Source organism: Emydura macquarii, unplaced genomic scaffold (genome assembly GCF_026122565.2).
Source record: "Emydura macquarii macquarii isolate MOO-44397 ecotype Brisbane River unplaced genomic scaffold, CSIRO-AGI_Emac_v2 contig_2897, whole genome shotgun sequence".
Taxonomy (NCBI): Eukaryota; Metazoa; Chordata; order Testudines; family Chelidae; genus Emydura; species Emydura macquarii.
In genome coordinates, this window is record NW_027133034.1 from 59,983,468 (window position 1) to 60,005,042 (window position 21,575).

Sequence of the window (21,575 nt, forward strand, 5' to 3'; positions counted from 1 at the left end):
TCTCTAACCACAGATGAGCTGAGAAGAGAGCTTATTTTGGGAGGTGAAAATCTGGCATCTGCACACAATGTCCAACCCAGCGTAGTTGGTGCATAAGGATCATTGCTTCAGTGCTGGTGACATTGGCTTCAATGAGGATTCTGGTATTAGTGTGGTGATCTTCCCACTTGATGCCAAGTATCTTCCAGAGCATCATTTATGATGCCTCTCCAAACTCTTAAGATGTTTAAAACTAAGATATTGTCCAACCTGCTTCAATAGTTGAAGAGTTCAGTCTCTTGCATGGGGCGCTCACTCTGCTAGTTTGTTAAATGAAGCAACTTGTCAGCAATATTGCCAAATCCAGCTACAGACTCAAATGCCAGTTTTAATTTTAGAAGTGTGTTTAAACATTTATTAATAGTGAGGACTGTAACCTTGAACTCCCCTGTGGCTAGCCTGCGCAAAATGTATGCCATCTCTTTTCTTAACTTTAAGAAAAGTTCTCAGGAGTAGTAATTTACTATGTTTCCCCAAAATGTGTTCTACATTTTTCCCCACCCCTTTTCAAACTTCCCCAGTATAGTTTATATTTGGTTTATTAAAAAAATACTATCTTCCCAGAACATCTGGAACTTAGAGTAGAATTTTTTTTCTGTAAGCAATTTTAAAATCAAGTTCTTCATTCAATTATGAACTGCATACACCAAAACCAGAGAGAACAAGCCTGAAATAAATACCGAATTGTTATGCAAGTGTTGCCACATTTATTGACCAAAATACAAACACATTTTTAAAAAGTCAGATTTCCAGTCGTGTCACTTGGAGCTGTGTTGGCTTTTTAAAAGGATATTTTAGAATAATCAATGTAAAATAAAATCAAGTATATGAATTAGTTCCACTACAGGAAAAGAAACAAAAACCCACAACAAATAGCCATCAAGTTTTTGGCCAAAATGTTGTGACCTCTACTATACTAGCAAGGTGTCTCAGTTCTCTCTTCAGTATCCCTTACATCATAGTTTGTCAACCTGTGGTACGCATACCCCAGGGTATACCCCAGGGGTATGCGAGACACAGGCAGGGGGTACCCGGGGAAAAACTGAGTGAAGGGGAGGTAGGCAGCAGTTGTCGACTTCTGGGAAAACCGGGCAGCAGCAGGCCACTTCCCGCCCTGTCACAGCTCCCAGCTAGGAGGCGGGCAGCAGCCGCTACAGTCCCGGGAAGCCGGGCTGCAGTCCCCCGCTTCCTGCCCAGTCACAGTTTCCAGCTGGGAGGCAGGCGGCAGCCGCTAGCTTCTGGGGGAGGCGGCGGCAGCCCCCCGCTTGCCGCCAAGTCCCAGCTTCCAGGTGGGAGCCTAGTGGCAGCCTCCAGAGTCTCGTGAGCTGGGTGGCAGCCACCTGTGCCCCAGCTCCAAGCCAAGGGACAGCCTCCAGCGCCCTGGCCTAAAGACGGGCAGCAGCCCCTTGTTCACCTCCCTGGGTCCCAGCTGGCGCAGAAGCCTCCTCCGGCCCAGCTCAGATTGGGTGGCAGTCGCCCACCTCCCGAGCTGGCAGCCAAGCGGCAGCCACTTGCAACTTGCCCAAGTGGCAGCCCCCCTCCCTGGCTCAAAGCCCCCTGCCCAGAAAACTTGTCAATTTCATTGCTTTAGCTAAGCAGTCAAATTGATAACTATGACAGCCCCAGATTTTACAAGTTACCCTCTTTTCCTGTCTCTCTCTCTCTTGCTTGCCTTCCCTGTCTCTCTCTCTCTCTCTCTCTCACCCCTTCCGCCTCTCAAATCTATGGCGGCGCTTTATATTCCCCAGCACTGGCATGCTGCTCAAAGCCTCCTAGCTTTGGCCAACATCACCTCTACTCCAGGTATATACTTAAGCTGTGCTCCCCTGGTGTAAAGGTGGTAACCCTAACCCACACTAGACCTGACATCTGTCATATCAAGGCCTTATATACCCAGCCCTTCTTCCAACGTATGGCTCACATTAGTCTGTAAATATAAAATCCCATGGAATATGAGTGTTGGGGTACCTATTAAAATGTTCAGAAGTTAGGGGGCACTTGCTACTTAAAAGGCTGAGAAACACTGCCTTACATAGTCTAACAACCATCCTCTGAAGTTTTATAGTCTTGTTTCCTGTGCCTCAGATTCTGGATAATTTTCAACTTCCTACACCTGTGACATACTCATGACTGGCCTAATCTGACTACCAGCCATCAGTAACCAACTACAAACACCTACTTCATTAATTTCTTAACAAAGAATATGTATTTACACAATGGTTCTCGTTCTAATTCTGAGAAAACACAGAACGGAAGATTACTTTATTTCACATAACATTTGTATTGCATTAACTCCCACAAATTAGGAAATATCCAGAACACACAAAAACTGCTCAAAAGAAAAACCTAAACCAGTTTCTTAAAGTCAACAGATCACACTACACATGTAGAAAAATTATTTAATTATATTTACTGTTTCTAATTTTCTGTAAAAACAGATCTTTCCTGAACACAAACAGTCCTTATGCTCACTACTTCCATTCCTCAGTGTTCAACTTTTTATATATAGTATCAATGAAAAAAAGATCTCCTCAGGCAGCACATTACAAGTATTTGATTTATAGAGAAATTATGTATTTCTGCAGAGCAAACAAACAAAAACAGAAAATTTTAAATGTGTATATTGTGTGAAATGTTAATCACCACTTTAGATTTCTAATATGAAAACTATACATCTCCTTTACTTTCTCAATACATGCTGTTTTAGATTTTGCGTTAATTTCATTATGGACAATGGAAACAGACTTTCAAAGGTGAAAGAAAAATGCTCAAGTTACTCTAATCAAGGATTCTCATTTGCTTTAAAATGAACAGATTTTAAAATATGCTTTTACTAAAATGTTCCTAATGATTTTCTAGAGGTCAGTATTTATTTAAGTTTTAAGAAAAAACTTATTGCAAACGGAAAAAATAGGCTTGTACCTTTTGCTTCTTTGTAGTGTCTCAAAAAAAAAAAAAAAAAAAAAAAAAAAAAAGGCCACCACTGGTGTTTTGGTTTTATACTTTAAAAATTAGAGTCTTATTAAACCTGGAAGAATATTATGGAGGAGCTAGTAAAGTTTCACAACACTCGAGACAAAAAGCAGAGCAACTGAGAAGAGAAAGAATTTTTTTTAGTCAGGCTTTGGTGTGATTGACAGCTATTTAATTTCAACAGTAATTTGGAAAAAAATTAAGATTCCACACCTATGCTTCTCTTACCCTTCAAAGTTAGCTAATAAAATAAGTTCCTGAAACTCTGCCCCTCAAAAGAGATCTTCCAAAGAATATCAAGAGCTCTATTTTGCCACTTGTTATGTTTTTATCAAAAGAAAAAACAAGCAGAACATTTGTTAGAGTAACATTTCAGGTTTTTAATATATCAAAGCAGCAAAAAAGGGCATAAACTCATTTTTTAAATACCTTTTGTCAGCCACTTTAAAGTAATAGAGGACAAGAGTTCACTAACCAGTATTGCTGGTGGAGGATCAAGTCCTGACACTTCCACAAGGATTTGGTCATATTTGTCAAAATTAATTCCTGTCTGGTAGTGTGCAAAGATGGCTTCTTCATTGTCAGGTGGGGGTGGAGGCACATAAGTCACCTTTGGACCTTCAGAGTACAAAAGAAAAACAATGGTTCAGATACTTGCACAATAATTTGAGGGAAATTTTTAGTTAAAGCGATTTGTTACATGTGGACCAGCCAAACAATTCAGAAGAACTTTATTAACCTGCATTTTATAATTCATGAGTGAAAAATCTCTTCCCATTGCTCAGCAAAGATTTACTAGTGTGCTGCATTAAAGTCTCTAATACTAAACTTCATTTAAAAAAAATATTATACATTTATAGCATATTATCAAAATTTTTTAAAAAGCCTACCTGCAGTTGGCAAAAACACAGTTTTTCTGAAACATTCTATTTGCTTAGTATTTGTTCACTTTCTCACAAATGGCTCTTCCAATCAGTGGAGAGAATTAGTGAGGTTCTACTGTGTAACTAAAAAAACTGAATTTTTTACCTTTGAAGTCGTGTTTACACTACGAAGTTTACGTACTGCTGAAAGCAAGTCTAGCCCAAACTTTGCCTGGCACATCAGTAAGCCATATGGAGCACTTGTATGTGGATGTGAGGTGTTCTACAAGTGCATTAGAAAGACCAAACTGTGTTCAGAAAATTACATTTTAGAATAAAAAGGCCTTGACCACAATATTCAACAAATTTGGGGCCTGGAAGAATTATCTGAAGACTCATTTGAAAGCTGGTAAGACTAGTAAGAGAAGCAGCTGTAGAGGGACTTTCAATATTTGTTCAATATGAACAAAGTTTATTCAGAAATTAAATAAAAATTTTAACTGGTGATTAAATTTTGAAGTTCTAAATAAAGAGCAAGTGCAAAATATTGGATACAATTCTGTCTTTTTTTTTTTTTTTTTTTTTTTTTTTTTTTAAACAAAAAAACATTGTTCAGCAAAACATCAGATTTTAAAGCCAAAAGGGATCAATTAAGTCTGAACTCCTACATTCATAAGCACTTAAATTTCACCCAATTATCCCTATATTAAGCACAATAACTTGTGCTTGTCTAAAACATATCTACCAGAAAGGCACCAGTCTTGAAAACTTCATGAGATAGAGAATCCATGACTTCGCTTTGGTAGTCTGTTCTAATGGCTAGTCTCCCTTTCAAAAATACGCATCTTATTTGCAATTTGAAGATGTATGCCTTCAAATTCCGGCCATTGGGTTCTTGTTATTCTCTAGATTAAATCACCCTTAGTTACCCAGTATTTTCTCCCTCTAAAAGTAATTATACACTATAATCAAGCCTGCTTTTTATCTTTTTGATAGGCTTGCGTCATTTACGGCTCCCCATGTTCCTGCCAATGTCTCAACTTCTTTTTTAGAATATAGACACTAAAACTACCTGTCATGTGCCAGCATGTGTCTCACCAATGCCATTTACCTCCCTACTCCCCTGTTTATTACTGCATTTATTACTAGCACTGCATAAACCCTTTTCGCCACAATCACACTGAGAGTTCATGTTCAGTTGTTTGTGACTGCTTTCCAGGATACAGTCCCCATTTTGTAGGTATGACTTGCATTCTTTGTCCCTACATGTATGTCCTTGCATTTGGATACATTAAAATGCATTGTCTGAATGCAACCAACTTGACAAGGAATCCAGATCCCTCTTTGACCGTGCTATCCTCCTTTACTACTCCACCAATCCTTTTGTCATCCACAAATTTATGAACAATGATTTTATAGTCCAGTGATTCCAGATCACTGATTAGAATATTGAATAGTGTTGGACCTAGATACAATCCCTGTGGAAACCCACCGGAAACACCTCAATTTGATGATTCCACATTGACAACTACTTTTTGGGATCCATCAGCTAGCCAGTTCTTAACCCATTTAACATGTGCTTTATTAATATTGCATAGTGCTAAGTTTTAAAACAATGTTATATGGGATTAAGTCTTAGCTCTAAGATCGACCAGCAACCTCCATCCTTTTTTGGTACTAGGAAGTATTCCGAGTAGAACACCCTGTGGCCCTGTAATGGGAAGGGACTGGTTCTATTGCTCCTAGCCGGAGGAGAGAATTCACCTCTTGCTTTAGTAGACACTCATGACAGAAGTCCCTGAAAAGGGATGGAGATAAAGGGTTGGAAGGGATGGAGTGACAAAAACTGGATGATGTAGCCCAATGTTATGACCTCCAAGACACATTGGTCCATGGTGATCTGCTCCCAAGCCTGCTGGATTTGGACAAGGCAGTCCCCAAAGGGAAGAAGGTGGGCTAAAGGATGCAACCTTAAAATCAGAGAAGTGGGAGGGTTAGAACTCTCAACCCACCTACCAAAAGCGCTGTTTAGATGATGCCTGGATGGTTTGGAGGGCACTTGGGTGTTCATCTTCCTCTGAAAACTGTCTCTCTTTCGGGAGGAGAGAGGGTTCCGTGTGTCTTTGGCACCTTCAGAATTGAGCAGCATGTGATCTCTGAGCAGTCTGATCTACCGAAACATTTCTTGCTTGTAGGCATATAAATGCCCAAGGAACACAGGGTGGCCCTGGAATCCTTCAGTGTGTGCAGGGAGTCATTCGTTGTCTCCAAGAAGAACTTATGACCTTTAAAAGTGAGATCCTCTACACTGTTCTAAATCTCTTGGAAACCGTGAAAGCTGGAGCCATGACACCCTGCACATAACTAACTATCATCGCCGAAATGGATTTGGCAGCAGCATCCACAGCATCTACAGATGCTTGAAGAGTTGTCTTGGCCAACAGCTGACCCTCGGCAACGACAGACTGGAATTGTTCCCTGAAATAATGTGGTTGTTCAATAAAGGCCGTGTGCTTGTTGTAATTAGTAAAATTATATTTGGCCATGACTGCTTAATAGTTTGCAATCTGAAACTGCAGGGCTAAGGAGAAGCAAGACTTTCAACCCAAGAAATCAAGTCGTTTTGGTCTTTGTCATGGAGGTAGTTATCAAAAGGTGCTGCCTATCCATTCATTCACATCATCCAATACAAGGGAGTTAGACAGGAGATGGGAAAATAAAAAGTTGAAACTTTAGGGGGCACGTAATACTTCTTGTCTGCCCCTTTTGCACATTGGTGGAGTAGTATGCCATACCATCTTGGCCAGATCTAGGAAAGCCTCATTAATAGGTAATGCCACTCTGAGGGGATGTTGCCAAATGCTACATATCTAGCAGCTTATGCAGCTAATCTTTGACCTCCTTCAGAAGGATCCAGAGTGTCAGCTACCCTTCTAGTGAGGTCCTGGAACTGTGTGATGTCGTTGGTGATAGAAGATGGGGGAGGCATCATCACCTCATCCAGAGACGACAATGAAGTGGGAGTCTCAGGGGTGACTCCATCTCTCCTAGCCTCCAGCTCCTCAAACATCTCATTCTGTCATGGAAGGGTAGAGGGAGGATGTGGCACCCTGGTCTCCTTAAAGGATGGTACCAGTGGTCTACTGAATGGTCATCAACAGGCAGCACACAGGTTCCAATATGGCCAATACGGAGGTCCATAAGCGAGTGGGGGTGGCATAAAGAATGGTGGAACCAGCAATGTAAGTGCTGCAATGTCCTCCCTGCATGAGGTGGATTCCTGAAGGCTGTGTAGGAGAACCCTTAACTGAAATAAAGGAGACAGACTGGGAATCGTCCTCTTCTTCCTCGAGAGGATGTGGAGGAGGAAGGACTGGGGCTGCCAATGTGGTTGAAGGAAAGTCTTGCACCACAGAGTGGCCACACCGACCAAGGTCTCAGTACGAAGACATGCTTGGTACCTGTCAGCAGTGAAGATACTGATTCATCTGACAAATATCAGAATCAAAAAGGAACCCAGTAGCAACGCTGTAGCCAAGACCAATGAGTGTACCACAGGCCTGGTGGATGTCAGACACCGATGCTTGCTCAGTACCGAGTACACCACTTGTACAGGCCTGCATCGGTAGCTATGGCTGAGTTAAGGTGCACGATGGCACTAACAGCTGAGTGAGATGCTTCAGTGCCGATATCAGGACTGAGGTCAATGCTACCCAGTGCTTCCTTTCCTTACTAGTGGAGAATACAGGCACCGTATTAGAGCTGTGCTTCCTCTCCTTGGAGCTTCAGTGCTTTGGAGGCCCACTAGCACCAGATAAAATCCTTGGCTTCAACAGTACCAGAGGACACCAAGAACCTTGACAAGGACCAAGTCTTTTTTGGAGCTGGCCCCTTAGATAGAGAGCCTCATTCCTATTTTTAGGGCGTCTTCCCAGAATGCGCCAAAGGCTTCCCTTTCTTAGGAGAAGTGTGCCCTGAGGTTGACTGGGTGCTGGATCAGTCTGGGGACAGACAGTCAGGTGGGCTCCTCCTGATGTAACTCAGAGGGTGGTTCTAGGGAACATTCCTTCACCATCAGAAATCTGATCTTTATTTCCCTGTTCTTCCTAGCCATAGGCTTAAAGGCAAAACCACAAAAGCACTTCTGGGAGATGTGGGACTCCCCCAGGCAACGGACACACTTGGAGTGTCCATCACTTACCAGTACAGCCTCCCAACAAGAAAGGCAGCATTTGAAGCCTGGTAAACCAGACATACCTCATCAGAAGACAAGTCTCCTGGGTTGTGGGGGAGAAGAGGAGAAAACAAAAAAAGAAAATCAGTCCTCACCTGAAACTAACTATACTCTAAATTAACTTCAATAGAAAAAAAATAAAGATAAAAGGCTGAGTACAGTCTAGGTGGACACATTAGTGTTCTGCCTCAGGCCGAGGCAGTAGAGAAGGAAGCGAGGGTGACTCATCTGCGCACACCCTATATAGCCTCAGCATTTGCCACATGGAGGCATTGACAGTGTGCACAGGCCAAATGGACACTGCTGGCTAGAAATCTCTTATTGAGGACTCGAGAGGCACATGTGAACCTGAAGTAGAGCACCCATAGGGACACAACTCAAAGAACTTCTACCTTCTGTCTTCTTTGCCCATAATACAGGAAAGATCTCAGAGAAGATGCCTTGGACTTTCTTCTTCAGCATGCTTCCAAGTTCCCTGAAGTCATCTACTACCTGCAAGATATCCCATGATGTGTCATTTGTGCCAACGGGAACCAGCACCAATGTACCCTCGCCCATTAACTTCAGAAACCTAGCCAATCTTAGAGTGATGTCTCGTCTTGGACCGAGGAAAGCAGCACATTGTCTTGTCAGTCTATCTTGCAGAACATTATTTCTAGTCTTCTGAGTATTGAATCTCCAGCAAGGATCATCTGTCTTCCTTGGATGATTGGAGAACTCTTTGCAGGCAAGCCTGATTTTCTTACAGGTTGGGGCAAACTGCCATCCACAGATGTCCTGGATACCTCTCCACTCCTTTGGACCTGCTGGACCTCACCTTACCACTTTCTTGCATCATTCCTATGTTCATCTTTGTGTCTGCCTTTCTCCACGCTGCCCTTTAAGCCTGGAATACCTTTCCCTATCCTGGGCAGCAACTGTCACCCTTTTGTCTTTCAAGTAAATTCAATATACGTAAGTGAAACCTATTAATCCAGCACCTAGCAAAGTAATATTTAAAACGTCACAAACTACTGCACCAATGTGACAATTCCAAATTCTGGTCACATGGTGCTCTGTGCACCTGAAATGTTTTGAAAAGTTAGTTTTGTTTTTTAAATCTGTGGATTGCTTTAGATTATAAACTCTAAGGATGGGCACCCTGTCTACCTTGAGGAATTTATAATTTGTTTATACAGTATCACTCAAATTATATGTATAGATTAATGAAATCTAAAATAGAATCAAACTTTACAAGTTTGGTCTTCTTGCCTTAAGTAATCCTACATACATATATGCCAATGAATTTCTTAGTTTACCTTGATCACCATCATTTTCTGTTTTGCCATCTGATTTCCAAGAACCTTAAGTAGAAAAGAAATTGATTAGGAAAAAGAAGGAAAAAGTGAGGCAATTAAAAAATTACTGAATTCTTGACAAGCTACATTATAGTAAATCTACTTACTTCTTCCCGAACCTGCAATTATTTCTTCGTTGTAACCTCTGTATCCTCCTGTTAAAATTTGTCATATTTGTTTTACTTTGATTTCCAAAATAAATGAGCACTTCTCTCTCAGGCTCAAATGCTTTTCACAAGTTAAAGTACAGTCACAAAAAAAACAAACGCATGAGAGACAGCATGGAAGGTGCTTAGGTCCTTGCAGAAGTAGACAAATGGTTGATGGAGCCTGACAGTTGGTAGAGTAAATGGGGTGGGATCACAACACAGTGAGCTAGGAAAGTAAGGTGAGGTAAGCTATTGAAGACAACAAGTTTGTGTTTCGCACAGTGGATAAGTGAGCTGGAGGAAAGGATTCTGTCAGCAGCATTTTGACTGGACTTGAAGGAACAATGTTGCAGTGCTAATGGCCAGAGAAGAAATGGATTCAGTAGTCAAGAAGCGAGATGAGGCCGTGAATGATAGTTTGGCAGGATGGTCAGAGAAGAAGCCAGATGTTGGTCCTTTGACCAGATGTGAGGAACCATCCACACAGACCACAATGGGGAGCCAAACCACAGAAAGCACCTCTATCTTTTGATACTTCAAGGCAACTATTACCTACATTGTTTAGAAATGTTAGTTTAATTAACTGTTCTTGTCTTATGTTCTCCAGACTGAGCAGCTCAAAAACTTACTTGCCAGAACACTTATGTTGCTTACAGCAAAACTTTGGGTTCTTCCCAAGAAACCATCACAATCCAAGTGAAGTCTAAGGCAGAGACGAAAAAAATAGAATATGCTCTGACCTACAAGTCCATGTTTTTTTTAATTGAACATTTTAAAAAGGGAAACCATGTGGTCCAGTTTGGCCAAAATTGAGAATTTGTTTATTTAAAAAAAAAAAAAAAAAAAAAAAAAAAAAAAAAAAAAAAAAAAAAAAGCTTTCACTTATACAAGACATAGCCATTTGAAATGTCTTTTCTTAAAATGTAATTAAGGTATTCCAATAAATCCTAAAAACAAGTGCTCCACAGTTGTTAGTGACAAAATAAACTGAAATGCTTGGGATACTAAAACTACCTTCAGCATGTCTGGAAAGAGGTCTATATTCCTTTGTCACTGGGATTAGTGACTATCTAAAAAAGTCAAATTGTGAAGGAAACCTGACAGATGGAACTAAACAACATTGGAGAACTAAGAATCATATCTTTCTAATGACATACAGCAGCTTGTTCTAATAGTTTGGTGGAAGGAAAAAGATGGATGCCAGCCAGGACTAGAGATTAAGCATGTGCACATTAGCCCATACTTTTAGTGTAGCATCTTAAACTACTAAATAACTAGTTTGCCCTGCCTGCAACCCAAACACAGCAGCTACACTGCAAACGTTGGTCTAGTAGTGCATGAAAACCTGAAACTGAAATGTACTGAACTGATTAGAAATCAGCTGCCTACTATATTCTCATTACCCAAGATAAGAAATGTAATAATAAATAAGTTAAGAGTAAAAAGAAAATTTACCTTTTTTAAAAAAAAGGGAGGCGACTTACTGTAACTGATGGTTCTTCAAGAGGTGTGGTCCATATCTGGATTCCAAACGTGGGTGCTTATGTATGCCATATGCCAGAGCTGGAACTGTTTGAAGTAGTCTCTGTAGATCCACGTGTCCTATGTGAATTCACCATGTGGTGCATCTGAGGTGTTAGACAACGTGGGTCGACACCCCCTCGGTTCCCTCTAACTGGCAGACACCTCACCCACAGCAGAGAGGACAGAGGGTGGGATTGGAATCTAGATAGGTACCATACCTTTCAAAGAATCAATTACAGTAAGTAACCTCCCTTTCTTCTTTGAGTGTTGGTCCCTATGTGGATTACAGACGTGGGTAGCGTAGTGAGTAGTAATCAGCGTGGAGGTGGATGCAAGGGCTCACCAGGTGTCAGTGTTTGGAGGACTGTGTGGCCAATTGCCACGTCTGCTGCCGCTGAAGTGGCTATAGTGTAGTGAGCTGTGAATGTTTGGCTAGAAGACCACATCACGGCTTTACAAATGTCCTGCCATGGGACATTCACAAGGAGGGCAGACGTGGTGGCCTGTGCTCTTGTCGAGTGAGCTGTTATACCCAGAGGTGGATCGACTTTGGCAGTAGTATAGCATTTGGTGATGCAGTGTGAAATCCATTTAGGTGTTGAGAGGAGATGGCATGACCTTGTATGTGTTCCTCTATTGTAACAAAAAGTCTGGGCGAATCTGGAAAGGCACTGGTGCAGTGGAGATAAAAGGCCAGCGTGTGACAGACATCAAAGGAGTGCAATATGCACTCCCTGTTGGAGGAGTGTGGTTTTGAATAAAAAGTTGGAAGATGGATTACTTGGTTGAGGTGGAAAGGAGAGGCCACCTTTGGGAGAAACATAGGATGGAGTCATAGGGAGACCTTTTTCTTGTGAAATGAAGTAAAGGTGTGTCCGCCATCATGGCTGCAAGTTCACTGACCCTACAGGCAGACATGATGGCCACTAGGAATACCTTTTTTCATGGAGAAGTAGGTGAGCAAGCATGTGGCCAAGGGCTCGAATGGTGGTTTCGTGAGGCTGGAAAGGACAAGGTTGATGTCCATCAGAAGTAGGTTTCTTGAGCGGTGGGAAGGTGTTGAGAAGACCACAAAAAAAAATTGAGCTGTAGTTGGCTGGCTGAAGACTGAGAAGCCATCTACAAAAGGGAGGAAGATGCTGAGCGCTGCCAGATGGACCTGAATGAAGGAGTGGGCAAGGCTTGAGCAGTGAAAGTGAAGTAGGTAATCCAGGATGGTTGGTATGGACACACTTATCCTATTTTTGTTTATTGGTTATCCACTACATGAATCACAGTTTGGCCTGGTAGCAGGCTCTGGTAGTGTGGCGTCGGCTGCAGGTGAAAACATCTCTCACTGGCATGGAGCACGTGATGTCTATCCATGAGCCCCATCCAAATACCAGGCCGTGAGATGTAAGGTGTGTGGGTTGGGGTGGTGGATTTGATCCTGTTATTGCATGAGGAGGTCCAGAAGAAGGGGGAGGCGTATTGGAAGGTGGGTGGAGAGGTGAAACAGTGAACCAGTACTGGTGGGTCCAGAAGATGGCTATGAGTACGAAGACTGTGTGGGTCCCTCTTTACTTTGCAGAGAACTTTAGTGAAGAATGGAAATGCATAATGAAATCCCAGTGCCCATGGAAGGAGAAAGTGTCTCCCTGTGAGTTCTGACAATCGTCCAGATATGGGAAGAGTAAGTCACTCGGGCATTGCATGTCGGCTGTGACCCACTGCGAAAACCTTTGTGAAAACACGGGGTGTAGTGGCTATGCCAAATGGGAGGACCTGGAATTTGCAATGGGTATGGCCTACCGTGAAGCTGGAGGAACTTGCGGTTGGCAGGGTGGATGTCCGCATGAAAATATTCAACCTTCATATCGAGAGCCACGAATCAGGCCCCAAGGGGAAGGGAGGAGATTATTTGTTGAACGGTGCCCATATGGAAGCAGAATTTTTGGATATATTTGTTCAAGGACCTTAAATCCAAGATGGGGTGAAAGTCCCCATTTTTCTTTGGTATGAGGAAATAAGGGAAATAGAATCCATGGCCCCGATAATGGTGTGGGACCTTTTCTATGGCTCCTTTAGTGAGGTGTGCATTCGTTTCCTTCTGTAAAGATTCATTTGGGTAGATCTGTCTCAGAGAGGATAGCAGGGAGGGAAAGTGTGTAATTCTATGAGGTATTCCTGGTATATGATCTCTAAAACCCACCGATCAGTGGTAATCTTGCTCCAATTGTGGGCAAAGGGAGAAAGATTGCCTCTGAATGGTGTTCAGGAAGCTGGAGAAAGTGGGGGGGTGAGGTTTGCGGTTCTCTGTTAAGGAGTCAAAAGAGCTGTCTTTGGAGTCATTGGTGGAAGGTGGAGGAGGAGGCAGAAGAGAACTTGGGTCTCTAGGAGCATTGGCAGCGGCAAGGTTGTTCTTGTTGTCACAGGAGGTATGGCTGGGTAGGAGATTCGGGCACAAAAATCAAAAAGTCTGAAAGCCCGTCTGTTTTGATATCGAGCTGGGGCTGGTGTGTAAAGGCCCAGTGAACAGAGTGTGGCTCTTGAGTCCTTCAATCAATGTACGTTTTCATCTGTCTGGTCACTGAACAGTTTATTGTTGTCAAAAGGTAAGTCCTCTAAGGTGGTTTGGACTTCCTTGAAGAACCTAGATATCTGGAGCCAGGAGTCTCTCCAGAGTACCACTCCTGAAGTGAGGGAGCATGCTGCTATATCTGCAGCATCCATGGCCGCTTGGAGGGAGACCTTAGCCCCCAATTTACCCTCATCTACGAAGGCTTTGAATTCTGCCAGTCTGTCTTTGGGTAAGGAGGCCTGACATTCTGCCAATTTAGCGTACGACTTAAAGTTGTACTTTGCCAGTATAGCCTGGTAGCTGGGGATGCGGAATTGTAGGCCTACCAAGGAACAGAGCTTGCATCTGATCAGGTCCAGTTTCTTAGCCGCCCGGTCTCGGGGTTGGCCTAGGGTGTTGCTGTCTCACCCATTGAATGGCCACTTGAAACTCAAGGGTGTTAGGCAGGAGGTGTAAGAAAAGAAAGTCCATGTTCTTACCCTGCTCAAAATAACGCCTCTCAGCCCTTTTGGGTGTTGGGGTGCATGATACTGGAGCATGCCAGATCATTTGGGCTGCTTGTAATATTGCACTATGGTTTGGTAGTGCCACCTATGAATGGGCTGTTGGCTGAAGAATATTCAGGAGTTCATCCTAGGGGTCTGACATTTTCTGTCTGTAGGCTGAGGGCCGCAGCCATCCTCCACAGGAGGTCCTGGTACTGTCCGTGATCATCTGGTAGAGAGAGCAATGGGGGGGATGAGGATCTCATCCAGAGAGAAAGCACTGGTCAAGAACGGTTGCTCCAATGGTTCCTGATGCACCTGATGAGGTTTATTGTACACAGAGGGAGGTACCATATACTTGGATGGGGGCCCGTTATGTGGAAGGGGAAGTGATGCGCTCCAATCATAGTATGGATCTCAACCATACCCATACAGTCGACGTTCTGCATGGGTAGATGGTCCCTGTGGATACTGTGATCAATGGCCATGCATCAGTGCACGTGATCTCTCCAGTGAGAAAGCTTGGACCAGGTCCAAAGACCAATCCAACTCCATTTGCTCTGGAAAGGGCAGTGCTGTCAGAGCAGATGAGACCAGTGGTACACACGGTCTGCTAGGCTGATGTGGAGCCTGGTGATAAAGGAGCAACGGTTCAGTGGCCTGGGATGGTTGTGCGATGCCCGACCAACCATGTTATCACGGGGAGCCCTCAAAGGGCAGGAATAGCTCCACTGTCTGTGTCAGAGGCAATAACCTATCTGGAGAATGGAGTGTTAGATGGACATGACGAAGTAGGCAGTGCTCCGACTCCAGAGTTGTGCCTGCGATCAAGGCAGTTGGCATCGGTTTGTCCAGGCGCTTGATCTTACACTCCGCTTTGGATCTTTTTGGTGCCGGAGCTCCGGCATCCATCTGTGACTTTTCTCCTCGTTGTTCCTAGCTCAGGGAGGGAGTGTTGCATCTCGACATGGTCCCTCTCCGAGAACAACTTTTATGCCCTGGACTGTGCTACTTATGCAGGCAGTGTGATTTAGCTGGTGTCACCAGTACCGTCTGTGTTATTCTAGTGGGAGATGCACTCACTGCCGGTGCAGATGGGCACTCTGTCAGATCCATTGGTGCCACCTCTTGGTGCGCACACAAGATACATAGCCTGCTCCATGAGATGTTTCCTGAATCTAAGGAGTTCCCATGTCTCATGAGTCCGAATCGGGAAAGAGCAGCAAATAGAGCAGCAAGCCATTACATGAGTTTTGCCTAGACAGTACTGGCAGCGTTGGTGGTCGTTTACTGAAAACGATCTCAGGAATGCAACAGTTCTTAAACCTGACTTGTTTGGGCATAAACCCCCTAAATGGATGGGACACCCCAAGATAAAACTTGAATAAATATTAACTATCAATTGCTACAACTAACTAAAAGACCACTAAGTTCTAATTACTAAATTCTAAGAAATGTAATGACTTAACACTAAAAATCTCTCTTTTCTTGTCTAAGCAGAAGAAAATGTGAAAAGGAATGGACTGACTCTGGCCACATAGCAGTAAAAGGGAACTGAGGGGGCGTCAACCCATGTGGTCTCATAATACCTCAGATGCACCATGTGGTGAACGCACGACACACATGCAGGTCAACGGATACTACTTCAATTATTTCCAGCTCCGGCACATAGTGTGCATGCACACCCATGTCTGGAATTCACATAGAAACCAGCACTCGAAGAAGTTTCAGTTTCAACAAAGTTATCTGGTACATAGTAGGCAAGGAAATTTAAGATACCAGTCAAATTTAATGTGACAATGTCCCTTTAAGATGCTTCTGCTAAATTCTAGCAAACGCAAATTAATAGCTTGTTTTTCTGCATTTAAGGAGCTCACAAGCACTTTCCAAAAATGAATACAGCTCAGAAGTCTCTCAAAATAGGGATTATCCCATTTACAAACAGGGAAAATGAGGCATGGAGTAACAGAAAATAAGTACCATAACAAGGAATACAAGACCCAAACATCCTGACTTCCCATTCCCTTCCTTCCAATCACTAGTAAATGTACACAATCTTTGTATAATCCCAAATACATATACTACATAAGATTCTGACCTTTGCCTCCAAATCCTCTGCTTCTGTTACTGTCATTATCACCTGAAAAACCAAAGGCAAAATTATTTACATGTAATTGGCAGTAACAGTGCTTCACAAATCTTAATACAGTATCTTAAAGCTGTTATGACTACAGATAGCAGAAAGCAGGATCATTTCCCAGTAAGAAAAATCTAGTAGAAATTGTCATAGCCCTTCATTATCCATCCTAACTCCTTTCAAGCAGCACAAGGCTAAAAAAAAAATCAGTACCAGGAAATCCATGCGTTCTCTTTTGTAGAGAATTTTAGGTCAAATATGGTTGAGACACAACAGAGGACTTAGGACTTGACTACACTACAAAGCCCTTGACAACACAGCTATTCCAACAGAGCCCCGTAGAGGAGACACAGAATAAGCAGGTAGGAGTCGTCCTTCTGCTGGTATAGCTACACCATGTTCCAGACAAACACCAGGTAAGACGAAAGTAGAACAGTGTTGGTACTGTTGCGTCTACACTGGGGTTTTTCCAAACATAGCTATGTAATATTTTCACATTACTAGCAGACATAGCTGTGCGGGCAAAACTTGGTAATGTAGACTAAGTCTGAGTGGAAAGGACGGACAATGACAGAAGGACTTGCAATTCTGTGTCTCCAGTTGTCCCATCCTACAATGAATACCTCAGGTTCTGTGATAAAACAGCAACTGCCACACAAAAAGCCACTGAGGGTTTATAATTAGTGCACATTTTTCATTTCGTTCACTTTCCATTTCAGACTAACATTTTTCATCCCAAAATGGCACAGAAAAGACTCAAATCCATGCAATATTAGATGTGTGGCAAAGAACATGAGGGTCTCTTCCTAAGAATGGCAAATACAGTACACAACAATCATCCACCTGAACACACTACTAGATAGGGACCTCATTATCCTACATCTACTACATTGATTATCCAAAGCATTTCAGAATACTCAATCTGAAACTCCCCCAAGACATATGAATAAACAATTCTGTACTGAACTTCAGTACATGGCTGATGACCTCAGAGAAATGCCCTTCCACCAAGTCAACACAAGCAGCCTGCCCTCTAATAAAGGAAGAAAATACAATCCTTAACCTACTAGGACAAATGCATCTTGCTTCAACTCTCCTGTTGGAAGCTAACATAAGTTTTCCCACACAGAAGTGACCATTTGGGGAGTCTGTACAACTTATGAATTCCGGGTAATATTGGGACACCACTGATATTAGAATTGCAGCTTCATAAATGCCCCTCCATGTGTATGTGGACTGCACCATTGCTGGCAAGCTTGTCATGTCTCTGCCAGACTAGGGTCAAACAGTAGATCATTAGAACTTACTCAAGGTGAAGCACTTTGGGACAATGGGTTTACTTGACATGTGAGAAAATACTTCTGCCTCTTTTCTGAAGGGAGAGGGGGAAAAAAAAAAAAAAAAAAAAAAGAGTGGGAAGTTACTAAACACAGAACAAAGAAGCAGAGATGTTGGTGGTGGGACATATACACCAGGAAGACTCAGACCCACAAGAACAGGAAACATTGAGCTGGAGAAAGGAAGGGCAGGACCCAGCCAAGTACAGAGAAAACAAGAAGCAACCCAGGATGTAGAAGCCGGATGAGTCATGGGACCCTGCCTACCTACCCAAATGCAGAGAACCCCCTAATGATTCCAAAAAGAAGGGTGAAACTAGTGACGGGCAATGCATTTAGGATGTTTGTTTTCTAAAATGATCTGTACTCTACATAATTTGTGCTATTAAAGAGCAAGAATGTTTTAAGACTTTCTGAGCAAGGCATTTACACCTACCACGACCCTTGAAGAGGTAAACCAGAAGACTCATACCCTCTTCTAGAACTCCACCCAAAGGTATCTTTATGCAACAGGGAAGTCTGAAGGTTTAGCACTGAGCCCAGGGACTAGTCAGCTGGACAAACAGGTTCCAGTTCTCAGGAGACAGTGCTACATAGAAGGGCCCTGCACCAGGAGCATGCGCTTAGGGACCCTAAAACTGGGGCAGTGGTTGGGCTCTGTTTAGGCTCTGGAAACTTAGAACACTGGGGGACCCAGCCGTTGGGTTACCCTCACAGCAGCCTACTGAATGGCCACAATGGGGCACTCAACTGGATCTGTCAAAAATGCAACTTGCTTCAAGTCTCCAGTTGGAAAGCAAACTGGAAACTACAACAGCTAGCCTTCCCATGCAGAAAGTTACTTTACAAGTTAAGCTAGACCTCCCCATCACCACCAATGAAGAATGAGTTTTGCCTGCCAGTACCCATACCAAGAATCACATGACTGGAATGTTAAAATAACTGTATAACCTATTTAGGAAAGAGTTCACAAAAGCAGAGGGGTGGTGGTAGTGCAGCAAGAATGCCATTACCTGGTTTAGTTATTGACAATTAAGAACAGGCCCTGGAATGTGTATGGATCAACGTTCCTACTACCTGATAAATCACAAGACAGGGTATTGGCAGGACAACTGTCATTGACCACCAAATCAGACATGGGAATAGTATGTGTAACTCCTTAAATATATCTATCTATAATATGTAGAAATAATTCTATGATCATGAGGGATTTAAATCTGCAGGGAATGTGCTGCCACTTCTAAAAAATCCTGCAGTTCCTAAAAGTTACAGGTAACTTTCTAATCAAGACAGTTTCAATATTAGTGAGTAATTCTATAGTAGAACTGATTCTGAGAGAAAAATAAGTTGACCACAGGAATCAAAATTGATTATGCCCTAATATGCAAGTGACCATGATCTATTTATGTGCAGGCTGAATATATTCCTACTTAGGAACACATACTTTGTGCTTTAAAAAGGCTAGTTTCTCAAAACTGAAAACAATCATGAGCAAAACTCAATGGGACAAAAAATTAAAAACAAAGGCATCAATAGTAACTGGGAATTTTTAAAGAATGCTTTATTAAGTGCCTAAAAACAATTCCAAAATAATCACAAAAGACGCTACCTTTGGGTAAAATGACCAATCTAGTCAAGGAAGAAAGCAAAAGCACCAATAATAAATCAAAAAACAACAAATGGAAAACAGAAAAATGGGAAAGCTGATACCAGTGAATACAAATCAGCAGTTATGATACACAGACAGCTGGTGAGGGAAACTAAAGATTATCTATTAAAAATGTTCTGCTAGTAGGTTTAAGGAGAAGAAATCTTTAAATAGATCAGTAACAAAATTCTAGCAATGGTATAGGGCCAATACTAGATAAAAATGGTAAAATCATCAATCATGATAAAGACAAGACAAAAGTGCTCAATTAATATATCTTCTACATTTGGAAAGGATAACCTATTGGTTTCTTATAGTGATCATAAATGCTGCTTATTTCATCAGTGACTAGAGAATGTGTTAAACAGTAACTATTAAACATTTTTTAAATCTCCAGGACTTAATAATTTATATCCCAGAGTATTAAAAGAATCAACCAGAATCAAAGAATATACTTTGACTTAGTTCTGCTGCATGAAATTCTGATAAAAAATTAGAACTATGTAAAGTCAATGTAGCCCATATTAAATGGATTAAAAACCGGTTAAACAATAGATCCCAAAAAGTCATTATAAAATGGGGAATACTCAACCAATGGCAGTGTTTCTAGTAAAGTCCCATGGGGATCTGTTCCTGGCCCAAAGTCATTCTATATCTTTATTGGTGATGTGAAAGAAAACAAAATCATTGCTTGTAAGATTTTCAGATAAAAATTGGTAAAATGGTAAATTAATGATGGCGACAGGTCAGTTATATATAAGCCAACCCAGACTGCTTAGTGAGATGGACTCATCAGAACATCAGGCATTTTAATACAGTATATCCAAATACAAGATAATATATCTAGAAACAAAGAATATGGCCACTTACAAGATGTAAGATAGTACCCCTGAAATGCAGGAACTCTGAAAAGGATTCCAGTCAAGAGCAGATAAACTGAACATGAGTTTCCTTTGCAATGCTCTAGCTAAGAAGGCAAAACACAAACCTGGGGTGTATAAGCAAGGAATACCACACAGGAATAGAGAGGTGTCATTCCCTCTGACTAGTGGAATCATTACAGAATACTGAGTCCAGTTCTGGTGTCCATACTTTTTAAAAAGATGTGGAAAATGGTTGAAAGACTGGTTCTAGAAGGTCCATCAGAACTACATTAAAATCTCAGGACAGGAGAGACACCCAAATGCAAGCGATAGGCATGAACTAGTCCCTTTTAGAAATTTTGAAACAAAAGGAATGAGAGAATGTGGTATATATTTAAGCAAAGGTGTGTCACCACCAGACAAGTTTCCAAATCCAGTCACTGTCACATAAAGTAACTGGAATACCTACCAGACACATACCTGGTGTTCCTAGAAGAAAATACAAACCTGTAAAATCTTTTCTTTGCAGAGTAGACTAGAACCATGAAAGTCTAATAAAGGAGGGCAAATTGAGAGGGCACTAAAGAGCTCCTGAAAACAGAGGAAGCCCAGGGACTCAAGCAGTTGAAAGATACGGTTGGCATGTACACATAGTATTTGGTATGGATGAGTTATCAAGTTATCTCTGGCCTGTCAGACTGACCATCAGATACCATTGCATTGGTGAGGAAAGATAAATGTCAAACGGCATGGAAATAGGTCTGCAAAGTTGCAGGCTGCATTGTGACACAGGCACACGGAGACGGGCTTTGTTGTAGGACAATGAAAAGTACTGAGACAAATTAGAAAGGCCAGGCCTCATTGCAGAAATGGGCCTTGCACATAGTCAGCCTGGACAGAACTAGTATAGGGCAAAAGTTGTCTGCTCTTTCCTCTTATGATGAGCCTTGATTGAACACTCCAAAAAGTCCTCAGGAAAAGAAACAATTGTTTCTGGTAAAATGCTGTTCTCTTCACTACCTGTTACCTGGACCAAATGAAGGAAGGCAGTAAGATGGCTGATGGAAGGGAACTTGAATCTATTGAAAGACTGATAATTGAGAGCTCATTTCTCCAATACGGATTTTTAATTTGATTTGGAAGTCTTGAAAACTTTGAAAGAAAGCTCTGTTCAAGAAGGGAGGGCATGGAGCAGCCTAACAGAGTATGGGGGGAAAATTTTTCTATTTCTTTCCTTTTCTCTTCCAGTTTCCATCTGAGGATGCTATTTATTTCTGTATCATGGTACATAAAGGCATCTTCTTTCTTAAAAGCTTGAACTAATGACCTCAGAAGTGATAGAGACCTCCTCCCACAACTTATTGGGCTATCCAGCCTCATAGCTGCAAAGTCTCTGCTGCTTCTGCAGCAGATACAGCTTTGTTGC

The 21,575-nt window shown here is 42.1% G+C and overlaps 1 protein-coding gene across 2 annotated transcripts in view; it reads right to left on the bottom strand.

Moving 5' to 3' along the window:
- The window catches only part of DDX4 (DEAD-box helicase 4), a 101,978-nt gene that overhangs the window by 41,393 nt on the left and 39,010 nt on the right, over nucleotides 1-21,575 (bottom strand). For both annotated transcript variants that reach the window (XM_067568845.1, XM_067568846.1), the window contains exons 8-11: nucleotides 16,263-16,304; nucleotides 9,554-9,601; nucleotides 9,408-9,452; nucleotides 3,488-3,630 (exon numbers count right to left, since the gene is read on the bottom strand). In XM_067568845.1, the coding sequence (XP_067424946.1) occupies nucleotides 3,488-3,630; nucleotides 9,408-9,452; nucleotides 9,554-9,601; nucleotides 16,263-16,304 (278 nt within the window). The remainder of the gene's footprint in view (nucleotides 1-3,487; nucleotides 3,631-9,407; nucleotides 9,453-9,553; nucleotides 9,602-16,262; nucleotides 16,305-21,575) is intronic.